Source organism: Etheostoma cragini, chromosome 16 (assembly GCF_013103735.1).
Source record: "Etheostoma cragini isolate CJK2018 chromosome 16, CSU_Ecrag_1.0, whole genome shotgun sequence".
NCBI lineage: Eukaryota > Metazoa > Chordata > Actinopteri > Perciformes > Percidae > Etheostoma > Etheostoma cragini.
The window spans coordinates 12,358,841-12,379,082 of record NC_048422.1 but is presented as its reverse complement, the minus strand read 5'-3'; the positions used below and the strand labels follow the sequence as shown (position 1 = coordinate 12,379,082).

General features: G+C 39.2%; 1 protein-coding gene across 5 annotated transcripts in view; it reads left to right on the top strand.

The window, feature by feature from the left end:
• LOC117959359 (rab GTPase-activating protein 1) overlaps window positions 1-19,947 on the top strand; it is a 72,400-nt gene extending 52,453 nt beyond the window's left edge. For all 5 annotated transcript variants that reach the window (XM_034896450.1, XM_034896449.1, XM_034896448.1 and 2 more), the window contains 7 exons: window positions 1,478-1,570; window positions 2,697-2,807; window positions 3,178-3,282; window positions 4,346-4,429; window positions 8,506-8,577; window positions 15,153-15,353; window positions 17,473-19,947. In XM_034896450.1, coding sequence (XP_034752341.1) covers window positions 1,478-1,570; window positions 2,697-2,807; window positions 3,178-3,282; window positions 4,346-4,429; window positions 8,506-8,577; window positions 15,153-15,353; window positions 17,473-17,595 — 789 coding nt within the window. In that variant the 3' untranslated portion in view covers window positions 17,596-19,947. The remainder of the gene's footprint in view (window positions 1-1,477; window positions 1,571-2,696; window positions 2,808-3,177; window positions 3,283-4,345; window positions 4,430-8,505; window positions 8,578-15,152; window positions 15,354-17,472) is intronic.
• Window positions 19,948-20,242: the final 295 nt, after the last annotated feature.

Here is a 20,242-nt window from a genome sequence, read left to right as displayed (position 1 = left end):
AAGAGAGCCGGTGCTTTCCTCTAGTGTACTTTAAACACTTTAGTAAGCAATACTGCTGGTACTGCGCAGGTAATTTGCTAATTCATAATTGATCCAAGACTTGTAAGATGAGAAAGGTTTTATGTCTATAAATTATGGCTGTGCTTGAGAGAGCCATAGTTGCTCTGTGTTCCTAATTGCTTTTCTAAGTAGTAACTTCTGGAGACCCAGCTGTTTGTGAAGGCTACAAGAGAAAGGAGGAAAAAAGAACCAGAAAGGAGATGTATGAGGCAACTCCTGCCCTAATGACCTCTTGTACTTTTTCACTTATTTGTCTGTCTCCCATGTACAAGCACACACACAAAGGACAACATGTGGGCCATGCTGTCCCAGTTCTGCTAACATCATTAGATGAAGAGTGGTGGTAGGATTTGGGACAGCTGATATACTGTAGAATAATACTGAACATGAGACTGTAACACACACACATGCAGGTATGCATGCAAAGAACAACAGTTCATTAATGTTGCAGACTTAACTAGATGCATTAGAATTTACAAAATTGACAAGTCTCTCTTTCATGATGAAAATCCAGAAGATAGTGTCTCTTTTTAAAAGCCAAAATGTAAGGCAGCAGCTGGGCAGTGAAAGGCCTGTTGGTGAGATTGCTTAAATGCAGTGTGTAACCAAACGTCATCTGCAGGCATGAATTTGACTTTAAGCTTGTGAATAAATGAGACTCTGTTTTGCCGTTTTGGCTATCTGAGTTGAAGCGCTGAACCTAAATGCTGTGTACTGAATTTTGTGAAGACAATGAACACTGTAGTGGGAGCTGAAGCAATTTCGTTTTACCTGCCGAGAGAATCTTGTTCACAGTTCCTTTGATTCTATTTTCTGCAGATTCCTTAAAAATAACAGTAACACTGCACAAAAGCCACAAAAGTGTAATTGATTAAAAATGTAGATAGAAAATACAATGTTATCTCAATCCGCCATAAAAGTTGGTATACGAACACATTCTTTTTTTTTCTTCAGGGAACATTCAGCCCTTGTTAATGTGCATGTTTTGATGTTTACATTCTAATTTCAAAATGCTATAATTTTTGATTACTGCGTATTGTAGTAACTTTTTAAGTCTCAAAGAAACAGTAAGGGGACATGGGTTACTCCAGACAGTGTGGACAGTGGTATCCCAACAAACCAGCTTATCAGACAATGATAAACAGTAGCTATTTGGGCCTGTAATCTCTCAACATCTCTCAAGATGTTATTCAAAACAGTCCAGCAAAGATTACCAATCTTGTATGCTTGTTTACAAAAGATGGGAAAGATTCTTCACTGGCAGCCACCTTTAGTGCACGATCCAAATACTTTTGGGCTCATTCTATTCATAATTTTCATCATGTTTATAATTGTATTTATTAGTGTAATTTTTCGTTGTGTGTATGCTATAGTTGATGAGTATCAACATGTTTTTTCTGCTCTTACTGCCCAACAGATCAGCCAGAAAAAGCTGAAGAAATTTGAGAAGGAGTACCACACCTTGAGGGAGCAGCAGGAGCAACAGGAGGCCCCAATCGAGAGATATGAGGTAGACATCAACATATTCACCTGTGCATATTAAGCATTACAAATTCTCTATAAAATTAACATACATTTTGATATTTAGGTACATCTGTTTTTCAAAAGACATGCAACTCTGATTTGATTCTCCTGACAAGAGGAGGAATATTTATATTCCCTGTCCTTGATTTATATTTTTATAGTTTATAATTGAACTATTTTAGAATCCAATGTATTACATTTCATTTCACAACTCTGGAACTCTTTTGGTGTTACCACTAAATGTTGTTAAAGTTACCATATTCTGACAGATTTTCCAATAAACAGAATAAATCTTTTTTTGTAGATCATAACAGTCCTTGTTTGGGAAAGAAATACTACAAGGCACAAAAAAAAAAGAACATTAAGTGTACATGCCATAAGTCATCTCAACGGTAGCGGGTTGGTTGTAAATAGAACAAGATCATCAATTACAGTGACGGAACTCCTGCTTGGTTTGCTCTTGAAAAATGCTTCCAACCAACCAATGTCATTGTTTTATATGTCAAACAAGATATTTTGAGATGTTTGCATTATTGCTATTTCTGAGGGTTTTCTCAACCTTTAAGTTGAAAAACAACCTCATTATTTTAATATGCTTAAGTATATTTCAGATTATCACATCTGCTATTAAGTTTTCAAATCAGTTTTACCAATGCCCTGTTTGTTTACCTTTGAGTCAGTTCCAGTTTTTGAAAGTAGGATAGTGATATCTAGTGGAAGTGTGATATGTATAATGTAGCCCCTTAACTCCTATGCTTCTCATCTCTGGGAAATGATTGTACATGTATGTCTTTTTTATTCTCTCGCTGTTAATGATGTACAAACAGGTTATTTCCTATTAAACATTACAGAAAGCCCTAGCTGTGTAATTACGCTCTCAATTAATCATAGTTAACTTTTGCACACACAATCTTGTTCAGAATATTTTTGCACTGAGCCAGGAAAGATGCTTACACATTCATTCCCAACTCTCATGATTAACTCATTTTCCTTGCTCTGCTATAACTTCACTCTTCTTCCTCTTTCATGTTCACTCACTTCTTTCTGTTCACACGCTCTTTTGTTTTTCTGTCCCCCTCTTTTTCTTGTTTTATCTCTCTGCCTCCGTCCAGCGGGAGAACCGTCGTTTGCAAGAGGCTAACATGCGTTTGGAACAGGAGAATGACGATCTGGCACATGAACTAGTCAGCAGCAAGATAGCCCTGCGCAAAGACCTGGACAATGTAAGCCAAAGAGAAAAAACAAATTTTGTCAATTTGTGTGTGTGCGTGCGTGCGTGCGGGCATACATGCATGAGTGCTTTACAACTGTAACCACACTTAACAGAAGCATGCCGTTGATGTGGAACAATTGTGCAAGAACTAAAAAAAAAATGAGAAAGAGTGCAGGCACGATTGTCTTTGTGCAACAAATACACTTAAATGCAGCCACACCTTTATTTACACAATTTAAAAATGTCATTAGTGGGTCAGGCTCGTTTGACTTACTTTGAGAAGAAGGACAGTAGAGAGAGCTATGACAGAAGTAGGTCAAGTATAACTTTCAATAACCTCATCAACATTGGGTTATTTTTTTCGTGTGTGTTTGTGTAAGGCTGAGGAGAAGGCAGATGCCCTGAATAAAGAGTTGCTGCTGACCAAACAGAAACTGGTGGACTCTGAGGATGAGAAGAGACGACTGGAGGAAGAATCTGCGCAGGTCAGAGCCAACAACGAGGCACTTTTCAGCCTGATATCTATTTTATAGACATAAGCTGAAGATGGGTTTTTCTTTAAATCGCATGTGGTACACAAATGGTTGGAGAGTGACAGCACTATTGCAAAAGAATTTCTCAGGTAAAGGATTTTTTTTTAAGAAATATTGTGAAGAGTCGCTACTTAATAAATCTCTTGTCCTGGGGCCAAGAGGGAGACTAGCAGGGTATAAGCTATATTAATGTAGCAAGCTGTGACTGAGAAGTCTATCTTATGAACAGAACCAAGAGTCTGCAGATTTTTATTCCAACCAAACACTGGGATGGCTGATATTACTGATAAAGTCTCTTTCTGTGAATAATAGTGTGTTAATTGATATAATCCCCTTTTTTTGGTAGGAATAAAACATGCAGACTCATGGCATGTCTACCTTAAATTTGTTAGCTTGTCGTCTGTCTCTTTTTTTGAGGTAGCAGTGCTGACAATACTTTTACTTGTTATGTCAAACCATAAACCATTAAATCCCTTTAAACATACAGCAAATGCCAAACAATCTTTTAGGTCTCTCTCTCTGTATACTATATTCACCTTCCAACATACAGTAGGTCTCGCTCCTAACCATTTTATCATTTAATCTGTCCATGCCATTTTCTCCCTGTCTGTATGTATTATTGAATGACCTCCGTCTATGTCATACAATTGGTAGAAAAATCTATGTTTCAAACATTTTCAGGGCTTACTCTATCCATATATCTTTGATGTTGATTTTCTTGAGTATGATAAAGAATACCTCTGAGGTGAAGGACAGACCCACTGCCCTCTGTTTCCATGTGTGTTCAGTGCTGTCCTCCAAATGTGTTCTGTCTTCTTGAGTGTGTAGGTCTAACTGTGAATGATTTATGTGCTTGCATAGAGGTTACGTTGAGGGTGTGACTTTGCCCCCGGCTTCAAGTCTGCCAATCCCTTTCTTTGTCTTCTTCACATGCCATGGCAGTCACACAGTCTCTGGGGTCTCTGACTCGGCTCCCGTCCTTGGTGTCAGTATCTGTGTTTGTTTTCTTTCACAGCTAAAGGAGATGTGCAGACGAGAGCTTGATAAGTCTGAATCAGAGATAAAGAAGAACGGCTCCATTATTGGAGAATATAAGCAGGTATGTACTGTAAATCTGAATTGTGTGCTTTAGAATTGATTTAGTACAGAAATCACTTAAAAAGTCTCAAATTCAGAAGTCTAGCAAAAGTGTTGATTCCTTCAAGTTTGCTTGTAGTCCATTACTCTGAGCCTTGCTGTTTAAATCCTATTACCTAAGTGTGTCTCTTTATGGAAAAGTGAAACTATAAATTGTGGCAGAATCAACACAGTTTCCTTGAAATGTTTTTTGAACACTGTGATTTTCAGTTCAGATCCAACATCATAACCCCTTTTACACTCCACTTAACCTCCCACCAGCCCAAGCCTAGACAGATCTCCCAAGGCTCTTTAACGTGATGATCAATACATACGTCAATCCAATACATAAATACAAAATTAAACTATACAAATACACAGATGCATATTATTACATTCTAAGGAGTATACATATAAACCTTAAACTAAATACAAAACTAAGAAATGTAAGCCAAGCAGAGGATGAAAAGTATATACTATTTATTTAATAAAAGGGAGCATGATATACACAGGAACATATTTACATGGAGTTGTATTATTTTGAAACCTTTTTGTGTTCATTCCAGGGCTGATAAACTACAGTACCGTATGTTTTCCAGTAATGCAATACTATCAAAATACCATTAGTTAATACTGTAAGAGCACATAAGAGTGCTTCTCAAAGAACAATGCATTACAAATCTTACAGGTACATAAAATGTATAAGCATTGACCTAAATACAATAACACGAAACTGATCATATAATACTAGATAAATAAAGAAGATGACAATGAGTTAGCCAGCCTTTCTGTATGTCCCTGTCATTAAACAGTCTTGGGACTCTGATGAAACAAATTCTGCCTCCTTTAGTTTATGCTAGACTCTGGAAGGTCTAAACACATGCACATATGGAGCTAAAATGTCTGGAATATAGAAAGGAGCCATGAGATTAAAGGTAATCAATAAAATCTTTAAATCAATCCTAAAACCTTCTGGGAGCCTAAAGTAGGTATTGATAAGTCGCACCTCTGACTTTAATACAGCTGCTGTTGTTTTCCAGCTGCAAGATTGAAACTGGACACTTAATTATTTATATCAGAGAATTTATTCTAATCTGTTGCTTTAATTTCATGAGGAGCATTCAAATCTAAAATAGATGAGCAGAAAGCTACTTATTGATCTGGGAGACACACAACAAAGTGGAGCTATGCTAATTAAAGATGCAAGTGCATAAGAAACAGGGCTAGACATTAGTTAGCAGTAGCTTGATGATCAGATACAAACAGCCGGTAATTCTGTACAGTAGGTCCACGTTAGAGTTTAGTTTACACACATGTTAACAATGTAAAGATTTTTACTGACATTTAAAAGGTTACTCAATTGAAGACTTAATAACCCAATAAATGAACCCAATAAATGAACAACTAAAAATGTTTAACAGGACTGAAGAGAATTTGAGCAAAAGCTGCCAGCAGTTGGCAATCTCTGCTTAGCAGCAAGTAATGACCTGAAGTTATTAGTTAATTTAAATCTCAAAGACAATATAAATGAAAAGTGAATATAGATGTAAACATTTTTCACTTAACATCTCAAAAAATGTACACTAAACAACTCTTGTTCCGATCCTTTATGTTTTAAGTAGGCCAAGCAGTCTTTATCGTTCAGATAATACTCAAGAGACATCAACAACCTACAGTGACGAGACTGGTTGAGCATCTCTTCTCCACTTATCTTTCCTTATTTGGATCCTCTTTTTAAATCTAAGATAGGATCAAGCCATTGCTTTCGCAAGGCTAGCTATAAATATTTAAAAAAACAATATGAGAGCAGTCTGTTTTCATTCATCCCTCTAGTTCTTGAAGATACTTCTAATTGTATGAAATGTCCTTAAGCTGATCCCAGAGCCTTTGATGACTGAGCCTGTAAACATATTTTGAGTTCTTGTCTCTCTGAATTCCTCTACGGTGATTTTCATCCTTTCAGATCTCATCCTGTCACTAAATGCTTAAATATAAACCTACCCGGATCAAGTGCTAATAGCATCAGCACATTCAGACATTATACAACAATCCAGCTCATATCGCTGCCTGTGGAGGCAGACACAAATAGCAAGAGGACTAATTTAGAAACAGACCTTATTTTTACCTAAGTCTAAAAATATTTATAGCAGAGCTGAACAGTGATTTTGCGCTGTCAGGGATTCAGAAGTCATTGGATGAGAGAAGAGGGAGTACAGCAGCATTCAATCCTCTGGGATTGACAAATTGTACAATGCCCCAAAATAGCCTGCATTGTTTTCTAACCCAGAAAACTAAAATTATTCTTTAAATAGCCCTTTCCTTTTTCACTGGCTGTGAATGCCAAGTTTCTTTTTGTGGGATTAGAGTCAAAAAAGCTTTATGTGCTAATTGCCCCTCCAGCCCACAAGGACAGAGAAGCATCTGTTAATATTGAAAGTAGTGTTGAGTGGAGTATTGTAATCTCTGTTGTAGAAGCGGAGTCTGCGTACATACACTTGGGCCTCCCGGGTATTTGCCAGGGACAGCGACACGTGCCAGTGTGTGTGTCTCTGAAGCCCTGTTAGCATTATAATTATTTTACTTTTACAGTTTAAAAAATTCTGGTACTGGATACTTAAATACATTTTTTGATTGAGCACTGCATCCTTACTGTCTGCTTCTAGTTTAAATCTTTATACATAATGTCAGAAGTGTGATAAAGCAATTAACATACAGCAGCATGTGCTTACAGTACTGTATGCCCATTGTTAGCATGTATACTGTATACATTATTGACAGTAAAAACAAGAAATTCTAGGTGGGAAAAAATAGAAAATGAACAACATGAAAAATGTCCCATCGGTATAGAGCCTAGAAACAAGCACAAAACGTAAGTGTCAGAAAACAATAACTAGAATGAAGGAAACAATGCTGTTCATCCTGATTTAAGATGAGCTAAATGATCCTTGATAGTTTACAGATGGTACAGTGATAAAGATTCCTGACTGAAGACTGACATGCACTTCTTCCTACCTCCCTTTCACATAGACTTTAAAACACTGCAGAACACATTGTCCTCTTCCCCATATTCCTCTTAGCCCTTCTACAAATTATGAAAAAAATTAAAGAAAAGAAAAAGCCTACTTCCCATGTGGGGTGGAACACTTGAAGACAGAAGGCTAGCGGCTCAGAGTAAAGCTTCACAAGTAAATTTCGGCATTCCAGGGGAGAACTCTAAAAATGAGTACCACTCAAATAAGGAGGCAGGGAGAGTAAAAGAGCAAGAGGGATAAGTGATCAGTAATGATGAATGGAAGAGAGAGAGATGGGTTTAGTAATGGCAGTTGAGAGCCAATGGGGGGGAGGATGAAAGGAGAAAAAGATAAAAAGGCCATAAAGGAGGAAAGAGATGGATGTTTGCTTGGTTAAAGATACACAGATAGATGTATAGATTGATCTCTAAGGGAGGAGGATGACAAGACATATACAATATGTGCCACAGCGAACCAGAAAGAAAGGCAGAAAGCAGGAATAGAATAGATAGAGAGGTGAATCGTCTGTCTACAGAGAGGTAGGATGACCCGAGGTTCCCTTTAGGATGACTCATATCACATTGATCTCTGTTCGTCGGCAAGCTAGAGCGTGTGTGTGCGTGTTTTGGGTGAAAGAAAAAGGAGGGTGATTGAGTTTAATGCGTTCATTACATAGGTTTGCCGATATATTAATGTAATAGAAATTTATATTTTCCACGTTTTATTTCATCCTGCAACCTTAGTAGAACCAATGTTCTAAACTCATACATATTAATATAATCTGTGGATAATATATATATATGTACAGTATTATGCTCAGACCCAAAAATGCAAACAAGCTACTGTATCTGTAATATGTTTTTAATTGATTTATCTTCATCTAACAAACATGGTGCAGCTCAAGATACAAAAGCTGTACTGTACTTTCACGCTGAGCGTCAAATTGAGTGGCTCAGTAGAAAGTAATTGGAGTTTGGATGAATTGTTGATCACGTTGATGGCAGTCTGAAAGCTCTGTAACTGAACACACTGTCTCTGGTTCATATAGATCTGCTCCCAGCTGAGTGAACGACTGGAGAAACAACAGACAGCCAACCGAGGAGAACTGGAGAAAATCCGGGTACATTTTACGAACAAACACACACCTTGAAATGCGGCTTTGTGCACTCAAACACTGCTGTAGATTACCAGTCTGGACTATACAGTGAGGGAAAAAGTATTTGATCCCCTGCTGATTTGCCCACTGACAAAGAAATGTCTATAATTTTAATGGTAGATTTATTTGGGGTGGCAGTAGCTCAGTCAGTAGGGAGTTGTGGTGGAAACCGGAGGTTTGCTGGTTCAAAGTATAGTGGTGGACTGGTAGCAGGAGAGATGCTAGTGTGCACTGTGAAGGTGCTCTTAAGCAAGGCGCCGAACCCCCCAACTACTTGGGGCGGCTTTCCATGGGCAGCCCCCTCACTCTGACATCTCTTCATTAGTGCATGTATAGGTATTGAGCATGTGAGTGTGTAAAATGTGTGTACTAACAGAGTGTAAAATAGTAATTTCCCCTAGCATGACTAATAAAGTATACACTATTATTATTTGAACAGTGAGAGACAGGATAACAACAAAAAAATCCAGAAAAACACATGTCAAACATTTTATAAATTGATTTGCATTTTAATAAGGGAAATGTGTATTTGACCCCTCTGCAAAACATGACTTATTAGTCCTTGGTGGCAAAACGCTTGTTGGCAATCACAGAGGTCAAACGTTTTTTGTAGTTGGCCACCAGGTTTGCACACATCGTCGCAAGGGATTTTTTCCCACTCCCCTTTGCAGATCTTCTCCAAGTCATTTAGGTCTTGAGGCGGATGTTTGGCAACTCAAACCATCAGCTCCCTCCACAGATTTTCTATGGGATTAAGGTCTGGAGACTGGCTGGACCACTCCTGGACCTTAATGTCCTCCTTCTTGGGGCACTTCTTTGTTGCCTTGGTCGTGTGTTTTGGGTCATTATCATGAAGGATTACCCATCCACAACCCATTTTCAATGCACTGGCTGGGGGAAGGAGGTTGTCACCCAAGATTTGACGGTACATGGCCCCGTCTATAGTCCCTTTGATGCAGTGAAGTTGTCCTGTCCCCTTTGCAGAAAAACAACCCCAAAGCATAATGTTTCCACCTCCATGTTTGACGGTGGGGATGGTGTTCTTGGGGTCATAGGCAGCATTCCTTCTTCTCCAAATTTGGCAAGTTGAGTTGACGCCAAAGAGCTCCATTTTGGTCTCATCTGACCACAACACTTTCACCTAGCTGTTCTCTGAATCATTCAGATGTTCATTGGCAAACTTTAGACGGGGATGTACAGTGAAGAAAATAAGTATTTGAACACCCTGCTATTTTGCAAGTTCTCCCACTTAGAAATCATGGAGGGGTCTGAAATTGTCATTGTAGGTGCAAATCCAGAAATCACAATGTATGATTTTTTAACTCTTTAATTGAATGCTACAGCTGCAAATAAGTATTTGAATACCTGAGAAAATCAATGTTAATATTTGGTACAGTAACCTTTGTTGGCAATTCCAGAGGTCAAACGTTTCCTGTAGTTTTTCACCAGGTTTGCACACATTGCAGAAGGGATTTTGGCCCACTTCTCCACACAGATCTTCTCTAGATCAGTCAGGTTTCTGGGCTGTTGCTGAGAAACACAGAGTTTGAGCTCCCTCCAAAGATTCTCTAGTGGGTTTAGGTCTGGAGACTGGCTAGGCCATGCCAGAACCTTGATATGCTTCTTACAGAGCCACACCTTGGTTCTCCTGGCTGTGTGGTCATTGTCATGTTGGAAGACCCAGCCTCGACCCATCTTCAATGCTTTAACTGAGGGAAGGAGGTGGTTACCCAAAATCTCGCAACACATGGCCCCGGTTATCCTCTCCTTAATACAGTGCAGTCGCCCTGTCCCATGTGCAGAAAAACACCCCCAAAGCAAGATGCTACCACCCCCATGCTTCACTGTAGTGTTCTTGGGATGGTACTCATCGTTCTTCTTCCTCCAAACACGGTTAGTGGAATCATGACCAAAAAGTTCTATTTTGGTCTCATCTGACCACACGACTTTCTCCCATGACTCCTCTGGATCATCCAAATGGTCATTGGCAAACTTTGGATGGGCCTTGATGTGCTGGTTTAAGGAAGGGAACCTTATGTGCCATGCATGATTTCAAACCTCGATGTCTTAGTGTATTACCAACAGTAACCTTGGAAATGGTGGTCCCAGCTCTTTTCAGGTCATTGACCAGCACCTCACCTTAGCATCATTGAGACCCCACGAGGTGAGATCTTGCATGGAGCCCAAGTCCGAGGGAGATTGACAGTCATGTTCAGCTTCTTCCATTTTCTAATGATTGCTCCAACTGTGGACCTTTTTTCACCAAGCTGCTTGTCAATTTTACCGTAGCCCTTTCCAGCCTTGTGGAGGTGTACAATTTTGTCTCTAGTGTCTCTTTGACAGCTCTTTGGTCTTGGCCATGTTAGTAGTTGGATTCTTACTGATTGTATGGGGTGGACAGGTGTATTTATGCAGCTAACAACCTCAAACAAGTACATCTAATTTGGGATAATAAATGGAGTGGAGGTGGACATTTTGAAGGCAGACTAACAGGTCTTTGAGGGTCAGAATTGTAGCTGATAGACAGGTGTTCAAATACTTATTTGCAGCTGTATCATACAAATAAATAGTTAAAAAATCATCCATTGTGAATTCTGGATTTTTTGTTTTTGTTTATGTCTCTCACAGTAGACATGCACCTACGATGACAATTTCAGACCCCTCCATGACTTCTAAGTGGGAGAACTTGCAAAATAGCGGGGTGTTCAAATACTTATTTTCCTCACTGTATATGTGCGAGACCTTGTGGGCGCTGCAAGATTTGTGTGTTACAAATTGTTTTTTTATTGGTGACTATGGTCCCAGCTGCCTTGAGATCATTGACAAGATCCTCCTGTGTAGTTCTGGGCTGATTCCTCACTGTTTTCATGATCATTGCAACTCCACGAGGTGAGATCTTGCATGGAGGCCCAGATCGAGGGAGATTAACAGTTCTTTTTTGTTTCTTTCCCTTGCAAATAATCGCACTGACTGTCGTCACCGTCTCACCGTCTCATAATTGCAGAGCTGTGCTGTAGGGACAAATGTATGAATGTACAGTATATGTCTTTCACAATTAGCCTACTAATTAGGAAAATGAAAGTGTGTAGTTTAGACTTAGAATAAAAATGCTTAACACATATTTTACAGAGCGCATGTATCAGAAACTCTTTGTATTCTTTGACATTCATTGTATGAGTTGATGCATGGTTGATACACTCCATAGCCCTAGATGCAGCTCTTACCTCCATGTAAAACGTCAGAGCCTGAAATGCCCAGAACAGTTTAGAGCTCTCGGTCCCGAAGTTTGCAGATATGTTGGGAACTATGTTGCCATCTTACTGTCTTTTCTGGCAGGGAGATCAAAGCTTTAGGGGGAAGAATGACAAAGGGGGCCAAGGAGCCAGGGCCAGGAATCTCGCATTCGGGACTTGGCTGGTGAACTGTTTGTTTGGACTGTAGCTGGGAGAACGGCAATTTTGGCAGAGAACTCTGTCAGGGCTGCCCAAAAACTCACAAAAAGACAGACAAAAGGTTTATTTTACCAAGGACAAGTCTTGTAAACGATGTAGCAGCACTTCTGTGTGTGTGTTGTGGGGGGGGGGGGTAATCACAGTTAGAACAACACTGATGTGAATAATATATAACTAGAAATGGTAAAGCATGTTAAATAATATACTCACATACTACACAACCCATTTCAGCTCTGGCAATCTGCTTCTTCAATAATGCTTTCATCCACTTCTGCAGGGATGAGCCAAGAAACGTGATGTAGAATTGTTATTCAGCATTAAACTCTGTTGACAATTGAATCCAAATATGTAGTAGTGTTATGAAATTTAAATTTTGAGGGAAAATGCCATTCGAATGGATCGAAGAATAGCCAAAATGGCAAAGGCTCGACCAATGATCAGCTCCAGGAAAATCAAAGAAGACTTAAAGTTACCTGGGAGTACTGTTATGATCAGAAGAAGGCTATGTGAAGCAAAGCTATCAGCTAGAATTCCCCGCAAAGTCCCATTGCTGAAAAAAAGACATGGATTGAATAGGTTGACTGGCCAAAGGACACATTGACTGACCAAAGGAGAAATGGAGCAACATTCTGTGGACTGATGAGAGCAAAATTGTTCTTTTTGGGGTCTATGGGCCACAAACAGTTTGTCCGACGACACCCACGCACTGAGTTCAACCCACAGTACACTGTGAAGACATTATAGCATGGTGGTGCAAAAATCATGTTATGGCGTTTCTCATACTGTGTCGTTGGGCCTATTTATTGCAAACCAGGGATTGTGGATTAGTTTCAATACTGCAAAATACTTGAATGCTGAAGAGGAAATGCCTTTCAACAAGACAATGACCCAAAACACACCAGTAAGCGAGCAAAGTCTTGGTTCCAGATGAACAAGATTGATGTTATGGAGTGGCCAGCCCAATCTCCGGACCTCAATCCCAGAGAACACTTGTGGGGTGACATCAGAAATGCTGTTTCTGAGGCAAAACCCAGTACTGCAGAGGAATTGTGGAATGTAGTTCAATCGTCCTGGGCTGGAGTACCTGTTCACAGGTGCCAGAAGTTGGTCGACTCCAGACAACACAGATGTGAAGCAGTTCTCAGAAATAATGGTTATGCAGCTAAATATTAGTGCATTGATTTTAAAGTAACACAAACCCTTTATACATTTTTCAGTTTATACAGTAAATGTTTTTTAAACTTTTTAAAACATACTGCTTCATTATTCTGAACACAACTGTAGATAGCAATTGTAAGTCTCTTTGGATGAAAGCGTCAGCTAAATGACATTCAATTAAAATGAACAACAAAAAGTACCTAAATAGAGTGTTGTTCTGCAGCACACTCAGTATGCTTGTCTTTGCATGGATTTTCTGTTGCTTGCTGCTTGCACAAATGTCCTGTGCCTAATAATAGCTCCTCACATACAGCACAAGGGCACCCAAAAAGAGCTCATTGATAAAAGGGCATGATGGAGTGCAGCCCTGACAGAAGAAGGAAAGCATAGTTGGCTTGTAGGGCTACTACACTAATGAGCTGCCATGGTTCAGTAAATAAGCAGAGCACTGTCTCTGCTCAAATTAGAAAAATATAATTTCTGCAAAAAGATAGATGAGGCACCTTTAGTTTAGAAACATGTCATAGTATGCCAATAAAATGCCATAAAACTGTTGTCATAAATTCATAACTAAAGTTCTACTCTTGGAGCTTGGCTTCAAGTGTAGTCAGTTTTTTGTAAGCATCAGCTACTGGCCTATATTTTTAGCTAACCAGGAATGTTTCTTTTATTGTTCCCATTCTGCCTTTCTTCTCCAACATTTCTTTTACTCTTCTCAAGTACTATAAAGATTATTACAGTGGGTACGAAACAAAAATCTAAAAAGTTCATTTAATGTACAGAAAAATTTGAAATGTAGACATTTTTGAAAATTATTAAAAAAGAAAAACTGAAATATCAAATGGTCATAAGTATTCAGACCCTTTGCTCTGTATTGAGTAGACGCACTTTTGAGCTACTATAGCCATGAGTCTTCTTGGGAATGATGCAACAAGTTTTTCACAGCTGGATTTGGGGATCCTCTGCCATTCTTCCTTGCAGATCCTCTCCAGTTCTGTCAGGTTGGATGCTGAGCGTTGGTGGACAGCCATTTTCAGGTCTCTCCAGAGATGTTCAATTGGGTTTAGGTCAGGGCGCTGGCTTGGCCAGTGAAGAATGGTCACAGAGTTGTTCCGAAGCCACTTCTTTGTTATTTTAGCTGTGTTCTTAGGGTCATTGTCTTGTTGGAAGGTAAAGCTTCGGCCCAGTCTGAGGTCCTGAGCTTAGAATTAACGCCAAAAAGTTCAATCTTGGTCTCATCAGACCAGAGAATCTTCCTTCTCATAGTCTGGGAGTCCTTCATGTGTTTTTTGGCAAACTCTATGCGGGCTTTCATATGTCTTGCACTGAGGAGAGGCTTCCATCGGGCCACTCTACCATAAAGCCCCGACTGGTGGAGGGCTGCGGTGATAGTTGACTTTGTGGAACTTTCTCCCATCCCCCTACTGCATCTCTGGAGCTCAGACACAGGGATCTTTGGGTTCTTCTTTACCTATCAGTATCAGCAGTTCCTTCGACCTCATGATTCTCATTTGCTCTGACATGCACTGTCAGCTGTAAGGTCTTATATAGACAGGTGTGTGCCTTTCCTAATCAAGTCCAACCAGTTTAATTACACACGGCAGGACTCCAATGAAGGAGTATAACCATCTCAAGGAGGATCAGAAAGAATGTAAAGCATGTGAGGTAAATATGAGTGTCACAGAAAAGGGTCTGAATACCTATGACCATGTGATATTTCAGTTTTTCTTTTTTAATAAATTTGCAAACAATTTCTTTCAAGATGGAGTGCTGAGTGTACATTAATGAGAAATAAAATGAACTTTTTAGATTTTTGGAAAATGGCTGCAATGAAACAGAGTGAAACATTTACAGGAGTCTGAATACTTTCATACCCACTGTATATTATAAAGATAAGTTTTTCTCTAACCTTCTTTTATCCTTCTCTAGTCCAAAGTGGAAGGCTGTGAGAAGTGCAGTAGTCTTTTCAACAAAGAAGGTCGTGTGCGGGCCGCTGTGACCACAGCACCTGCTGGGGGGACTGAGGAGACAGATGAGGAGAAAGAGGGTTTAAAGAACCAGCTGAGAGAGATGGAGCTGGAACTAGCCCAGACCAAACTGCAGCTGGTGGAGGCTGAGTGCAAAATCCAGGTACAGTAACACACAGTTTTGGCCCAAAATGAAACTACACAGTGTGAGAGTTCAGGGTTAACATACACGATTGAAGCCACAAAAATGTTCATACACACGGGGGATTTCCCTGTCACATGATTTACCCTTGATTTTGGGGGAGCTTGTGAGTTATGCCTGATCTATTGAGTTGCAATTTAACTTTAATCAAACTAGTTCTGATCCCATCCCGACTCGTCTAGCTAAGATAGAAGCCATTATACAGACAGACCTTGAGCACAGTGATTGAACTATACTGGCCTATGTTGCAATGACACATTCAACACTACTTTTATATAGAACATATCCAAGTCAATTTAATTGGGAGAATACGATTGGCTTTATTAAGGGAGTCTAGATATTGTCCAGTCATGTATTGTGGGCAACCTGCTTTAATATTAAGTGTGTCATCTGCACTGCAATTAAAGCGGAGGTCATATTTCTACTCTCATGACTGTATCAACCCTTAATGAGAACTACATAGGACTGGGAACCGAACGTTGATACTTTTATGGCACTGAACAAAATACTCTGATCCTATGAGTATCAAAAAATTATTTAACTTTTGGTACCTGATAGCGTGTAATGGCAAGCTCATCTTCCCTCTCTGCATATTGACAAAGAGCAAAGTCCAACCCATGCACGTACAGAGGTGCAGACGGAGAAAACGACTTCGGCTCTGCAGTTTTGTTGAAGTCACGGCACTGCCGATAAAGTGGTTTCAAGTGTGGTTACAGTTATTCAGAACTTCACGCAGACAGCGATATGATATTAATGGCAAGCCGAAAGCGGTTGCGGTGCTGTTGACTTCACGAGACAAGCAAGCACAACAGTGGATTGTATTCTCTGATGACTAACTGACAGGCTGAGGTTGTGAGGCAAGGCAACTTTATTTCTACAGCACCAAGGTTTAAGTTAGTTCTCCATTATGGTAGTTCAACAAGGCAGTCACCAAGTTAATTTTGAAAGGTTTGTTTTATTATGCAGTTTACATTTAAAAGTCTTGCATTCCTTTGGATTTTAGTTGGTTCAATATAGCCTGTAATGTCATGCTATATTTAACTAATATTGTCATTTGTTTATTTTTTATTATTATTTATAATATTTTCATGTTTTTGCAAAAAGGTTTCTCTTTTTTGTTGTTAATTTTGGCCCAGTTTGGATTGATACCAAACCTAAGTGTCTGACTGGCGTACTCATATCCAAAAGCACATCCATTCTGAGTGAGCAGTGTTACCAAAACTATTTTGATTCACAATTAAGGTGGAAAAAAGAAGTTTTATGTTTAATGCATTTGTGTTGATTTTGAAATGGATTTTAAAACACATGGTATCATAGGTTTTCATGGTACATGGTTAAAAAAAAAGTATTGTTAAGGAACCAGCATCGAAACTGAGGTATCGAAATTGGCATCGAAACATTTTGAAGGCTGTCCAGCCCTAGAACCACATGAAAAGAAGTACCCGGGAGCCGATGCTCCACAAATCAGAGCAGAAAATTAAATATTAACAAGACGTGGGAGTATTATTGGTGAGCTCCACTTTATTCAATGTTTATAAATTAGTGACATTGCTGTAATTGGTGTCTAAAGCAGTATTGATATCTAATATAATTAGAGATTAGCAATCTTATTAAAGTGGGGAGCTTTTAAACAGTAGAAATATAAACAAAACAAAAATGTAACCACAGTTGCTGTCAGTTAACGGTCATTGAGGAAATAATTGGGAAAATTGAAAAAATTTCAAGATTTGTTTTCTTAAAAAGAGATCAGTGTGGTGAGTTAAAAAAAGAGACCAGAAGAAGTATTTATGAGGAAAGCTTATGAAGGAGCTCTGAAAGGAGTTTATGAAAACTGTTGGGGTACGGGTATACATATATTAATTATGGCATCTCTTATATTGTGAGGCGAATTGGGATCAAAGTTGCTGATTAAGAAAAGAAAAAGTAGTAAAAAATACTAGAAATCTTTAAAAAAGTACACAAAGGACCATACAAAAACAAGAGCTTAAATCTGTTCATTTTGTTATTTATTGGCAGACTTCTTTTGACCCCTGTTGTTCTGTGATTGTCATAGTGATAGTTCTCTTTCCTCTTCCATCAGGACTTGGAGCACCACCTTGGTCTGGCCCTCAACGAAGTGCAGGCTGCCAAGAAGACCTGGTTCAACCGAACGCTCAGCTCTATCAAGACCGTCACTGGGTCCCAGGGCAAGGAGACCACCTAACCTTATAACCCCATCCCCCAGTTTTACCCAGACCATGTCTGGAGCTCAGTGCAACGCACTTCCCTGAAACCTCTGGACGCCTAACTTAACCCACCGGGCCATAACTTTAACATTGACCGTTAAATTCCAGGATGACCATTAATACAGACTGTGTTACCTGTTCCTCTCATCAAGAATGTCCTCATGTTTTCCTGTTCCCAATGCTCCTAATCTTATCACCCCCATCTATGTATTCTCATCCCCACCCCAAATGACTACAGCCAAATGTGCTGACGAGAAGGGGTTGAAAAACATGATGAAGTACAATGGTACCACTTTCGCCAGAGACACAATGTGCTTCCAAACACAGAAAGAAAAGTGTAAAAAAAAAAATGCTTCATCTATTTCTGTCTTTGTACTGCTGATATTAAAGACCCGCAGAAGGAAGGTAGGACATCTGACCTGTTACTGTCCTGACGGGGTAGAGAAGAAAACACTCCGTCCTTCCAAATTGTTCTGCGTGCTCCCCTCTTAACTACTGGCCAACTAAGTCCATGTGTAAAAAAATAAAATAGTTTAAGGTACGAGAGTTAAAAGAAGCCTTTTCAAAACTGAGCTTTTTCTAATTTACAATTAACAATACCTTTCTTTTTCTATGTATGTACATAAATGTGCTTATGTAAAGAGAGTGTGTGTGTGTGTGTGTGTGTGTGTGTGTGTGTGTGTTTGTTTTTGTGTTGACTATGAGGTGTATGTTCATTTATGTGAGACTGATGAAAATGTGTCCTAATGCATAAATAATTGACTAAAATTTGCTAAAATGTGTGTGTAAAAGAGAGTGAGACAGCGTGTGAAGGTACATGGGAAAGAAAAAAAAGCACTAAGGTTATGAGTGTGTGCATGCATGTTAGGGGAAAAAAAGGTTTTCCCTGGTTGTCTAGTTTCCTTTAATGTTTAAACGTGTATATGATGTGAAAGAAAAGTTTGCTGACAAAGCCTTGATCTGAAGGTTGATAAAAAATGATACTAGTAGATATGAATATATAATTTACAGTAAGGAGACATGCACAAATGCGGTTGTGACTGCCAACAGTAGCAGCATCACTTTCCTCGCATCTAGTTTCAGAAATAAAACATGATTAAGGTTTGTTTGGTTTAGATGTCCCAGCACAAAGACACTAAAAAAGGATCCAAACCATGCAAATCTCTGCATGTATTATACAGTATGTGTATGTCTGTTACAACACTGTTAAACCCCAGCGTAGTACCTGTCACAAACTATAAACATCACTTAGGGGAAGTGTAAAGTCAAAATGGAAAGCACACACACACAGACACAGCAGGTTGTAACGGCTGCTGCACTTTAACACATCTTTAAAACCCCCCTGCACTTTACTCGGTCATAGCACCTCTGGGATGAGGTGGAATAGGATAACCACAGCACAATTATCTTGCAGCTTCCAAAAATCTGCAGGAATAGTTTGACTTTATCAAACCAGCTCCCCGCAAAATCCACACCTTGTTGCATTCTTGCCTCAAATAATTGAATGTGATCAAGAGGAAAAATCATGTTACTCAGTAATGAGAGAGTAGAAATTTTGAAGTGGCCACTGAGTGTATACAAACACTGTTGTGAATGTAGAGGCAGAAAAGACACACACACACTTACACACTTTTAAGCAGCCAGAAGTGAAACTCTGCACGTTAAATGTGGGTCAGTATCGCAGGAGTTCCACCGTCAGTCACAGCCTTCAGAGGCATGTCATCTGAGGTTGGCAGCATGTCTAGCTGAAATGCACTCTAAATCAGTCCACGGGGGGGGGTTAAAAAGGGCTTGCTTGTGTGTGTGTGTTTTCATATTTAGCTGACTAGAAAGGGGGCTCAACAATATTCCAATTTCTATTCATACTCTACTGATCAGATTAGACTGACTAAAAATAAACTGATAAAGCTATATTTCTTTTGCCAGCCTAAAATGAAGGTGGAATCTGATTGGCTGAAATCTACTGGTGATGTCAGAGGAAATGTCCAATTGAAGTTGAAAGAAACAAAAAGAACATTACTCTAAAGGCACTGGCTTGTATATAACAAAGAATTTGAGTTTATGTGTATGATTTTCTACTCTGTAACTATAACTAATGTTGCCTACTTGTACCTACCAATCTGCTGCCGTGCTACAGTTTAATCCACAACAATGTTATGTTTTTAGTGTTTATTTTGCTCTATGCTTCTCAATCAGACTGCCGCTTGGTTAATAAAATGCCAAAACGTAGCTTGATCATACAACAGCAAAAACATTATCAACATGTGGAGATGTCATAGTGTAGGATGCATTGTGTATACTTCATGGATTTCAATATAAAGATACCAACACCAAATGAGTCTGCCTCCTTTTTGCAAAAGAAAAGTCACACACTCTGACAGTTCAACAGACATTAAAGTAGATAAACACAAGTTAAGCATAAAGTATCCAGTGCTTACAGTAGGTACACAGCACGAAGAGCTCTAATCAGTCACTGATCACAGAAATCCCACAGACTCTACTAACCATGCCATAACAAATAGAGTGGTTCTCATAAATTTATGATCCCATGCAAAAGTTGGCTAAAAAGAGGAATAAAAAATATCATCTTTTTAGAAATGAATTTTAATGCCTTTTTTAGAAAAT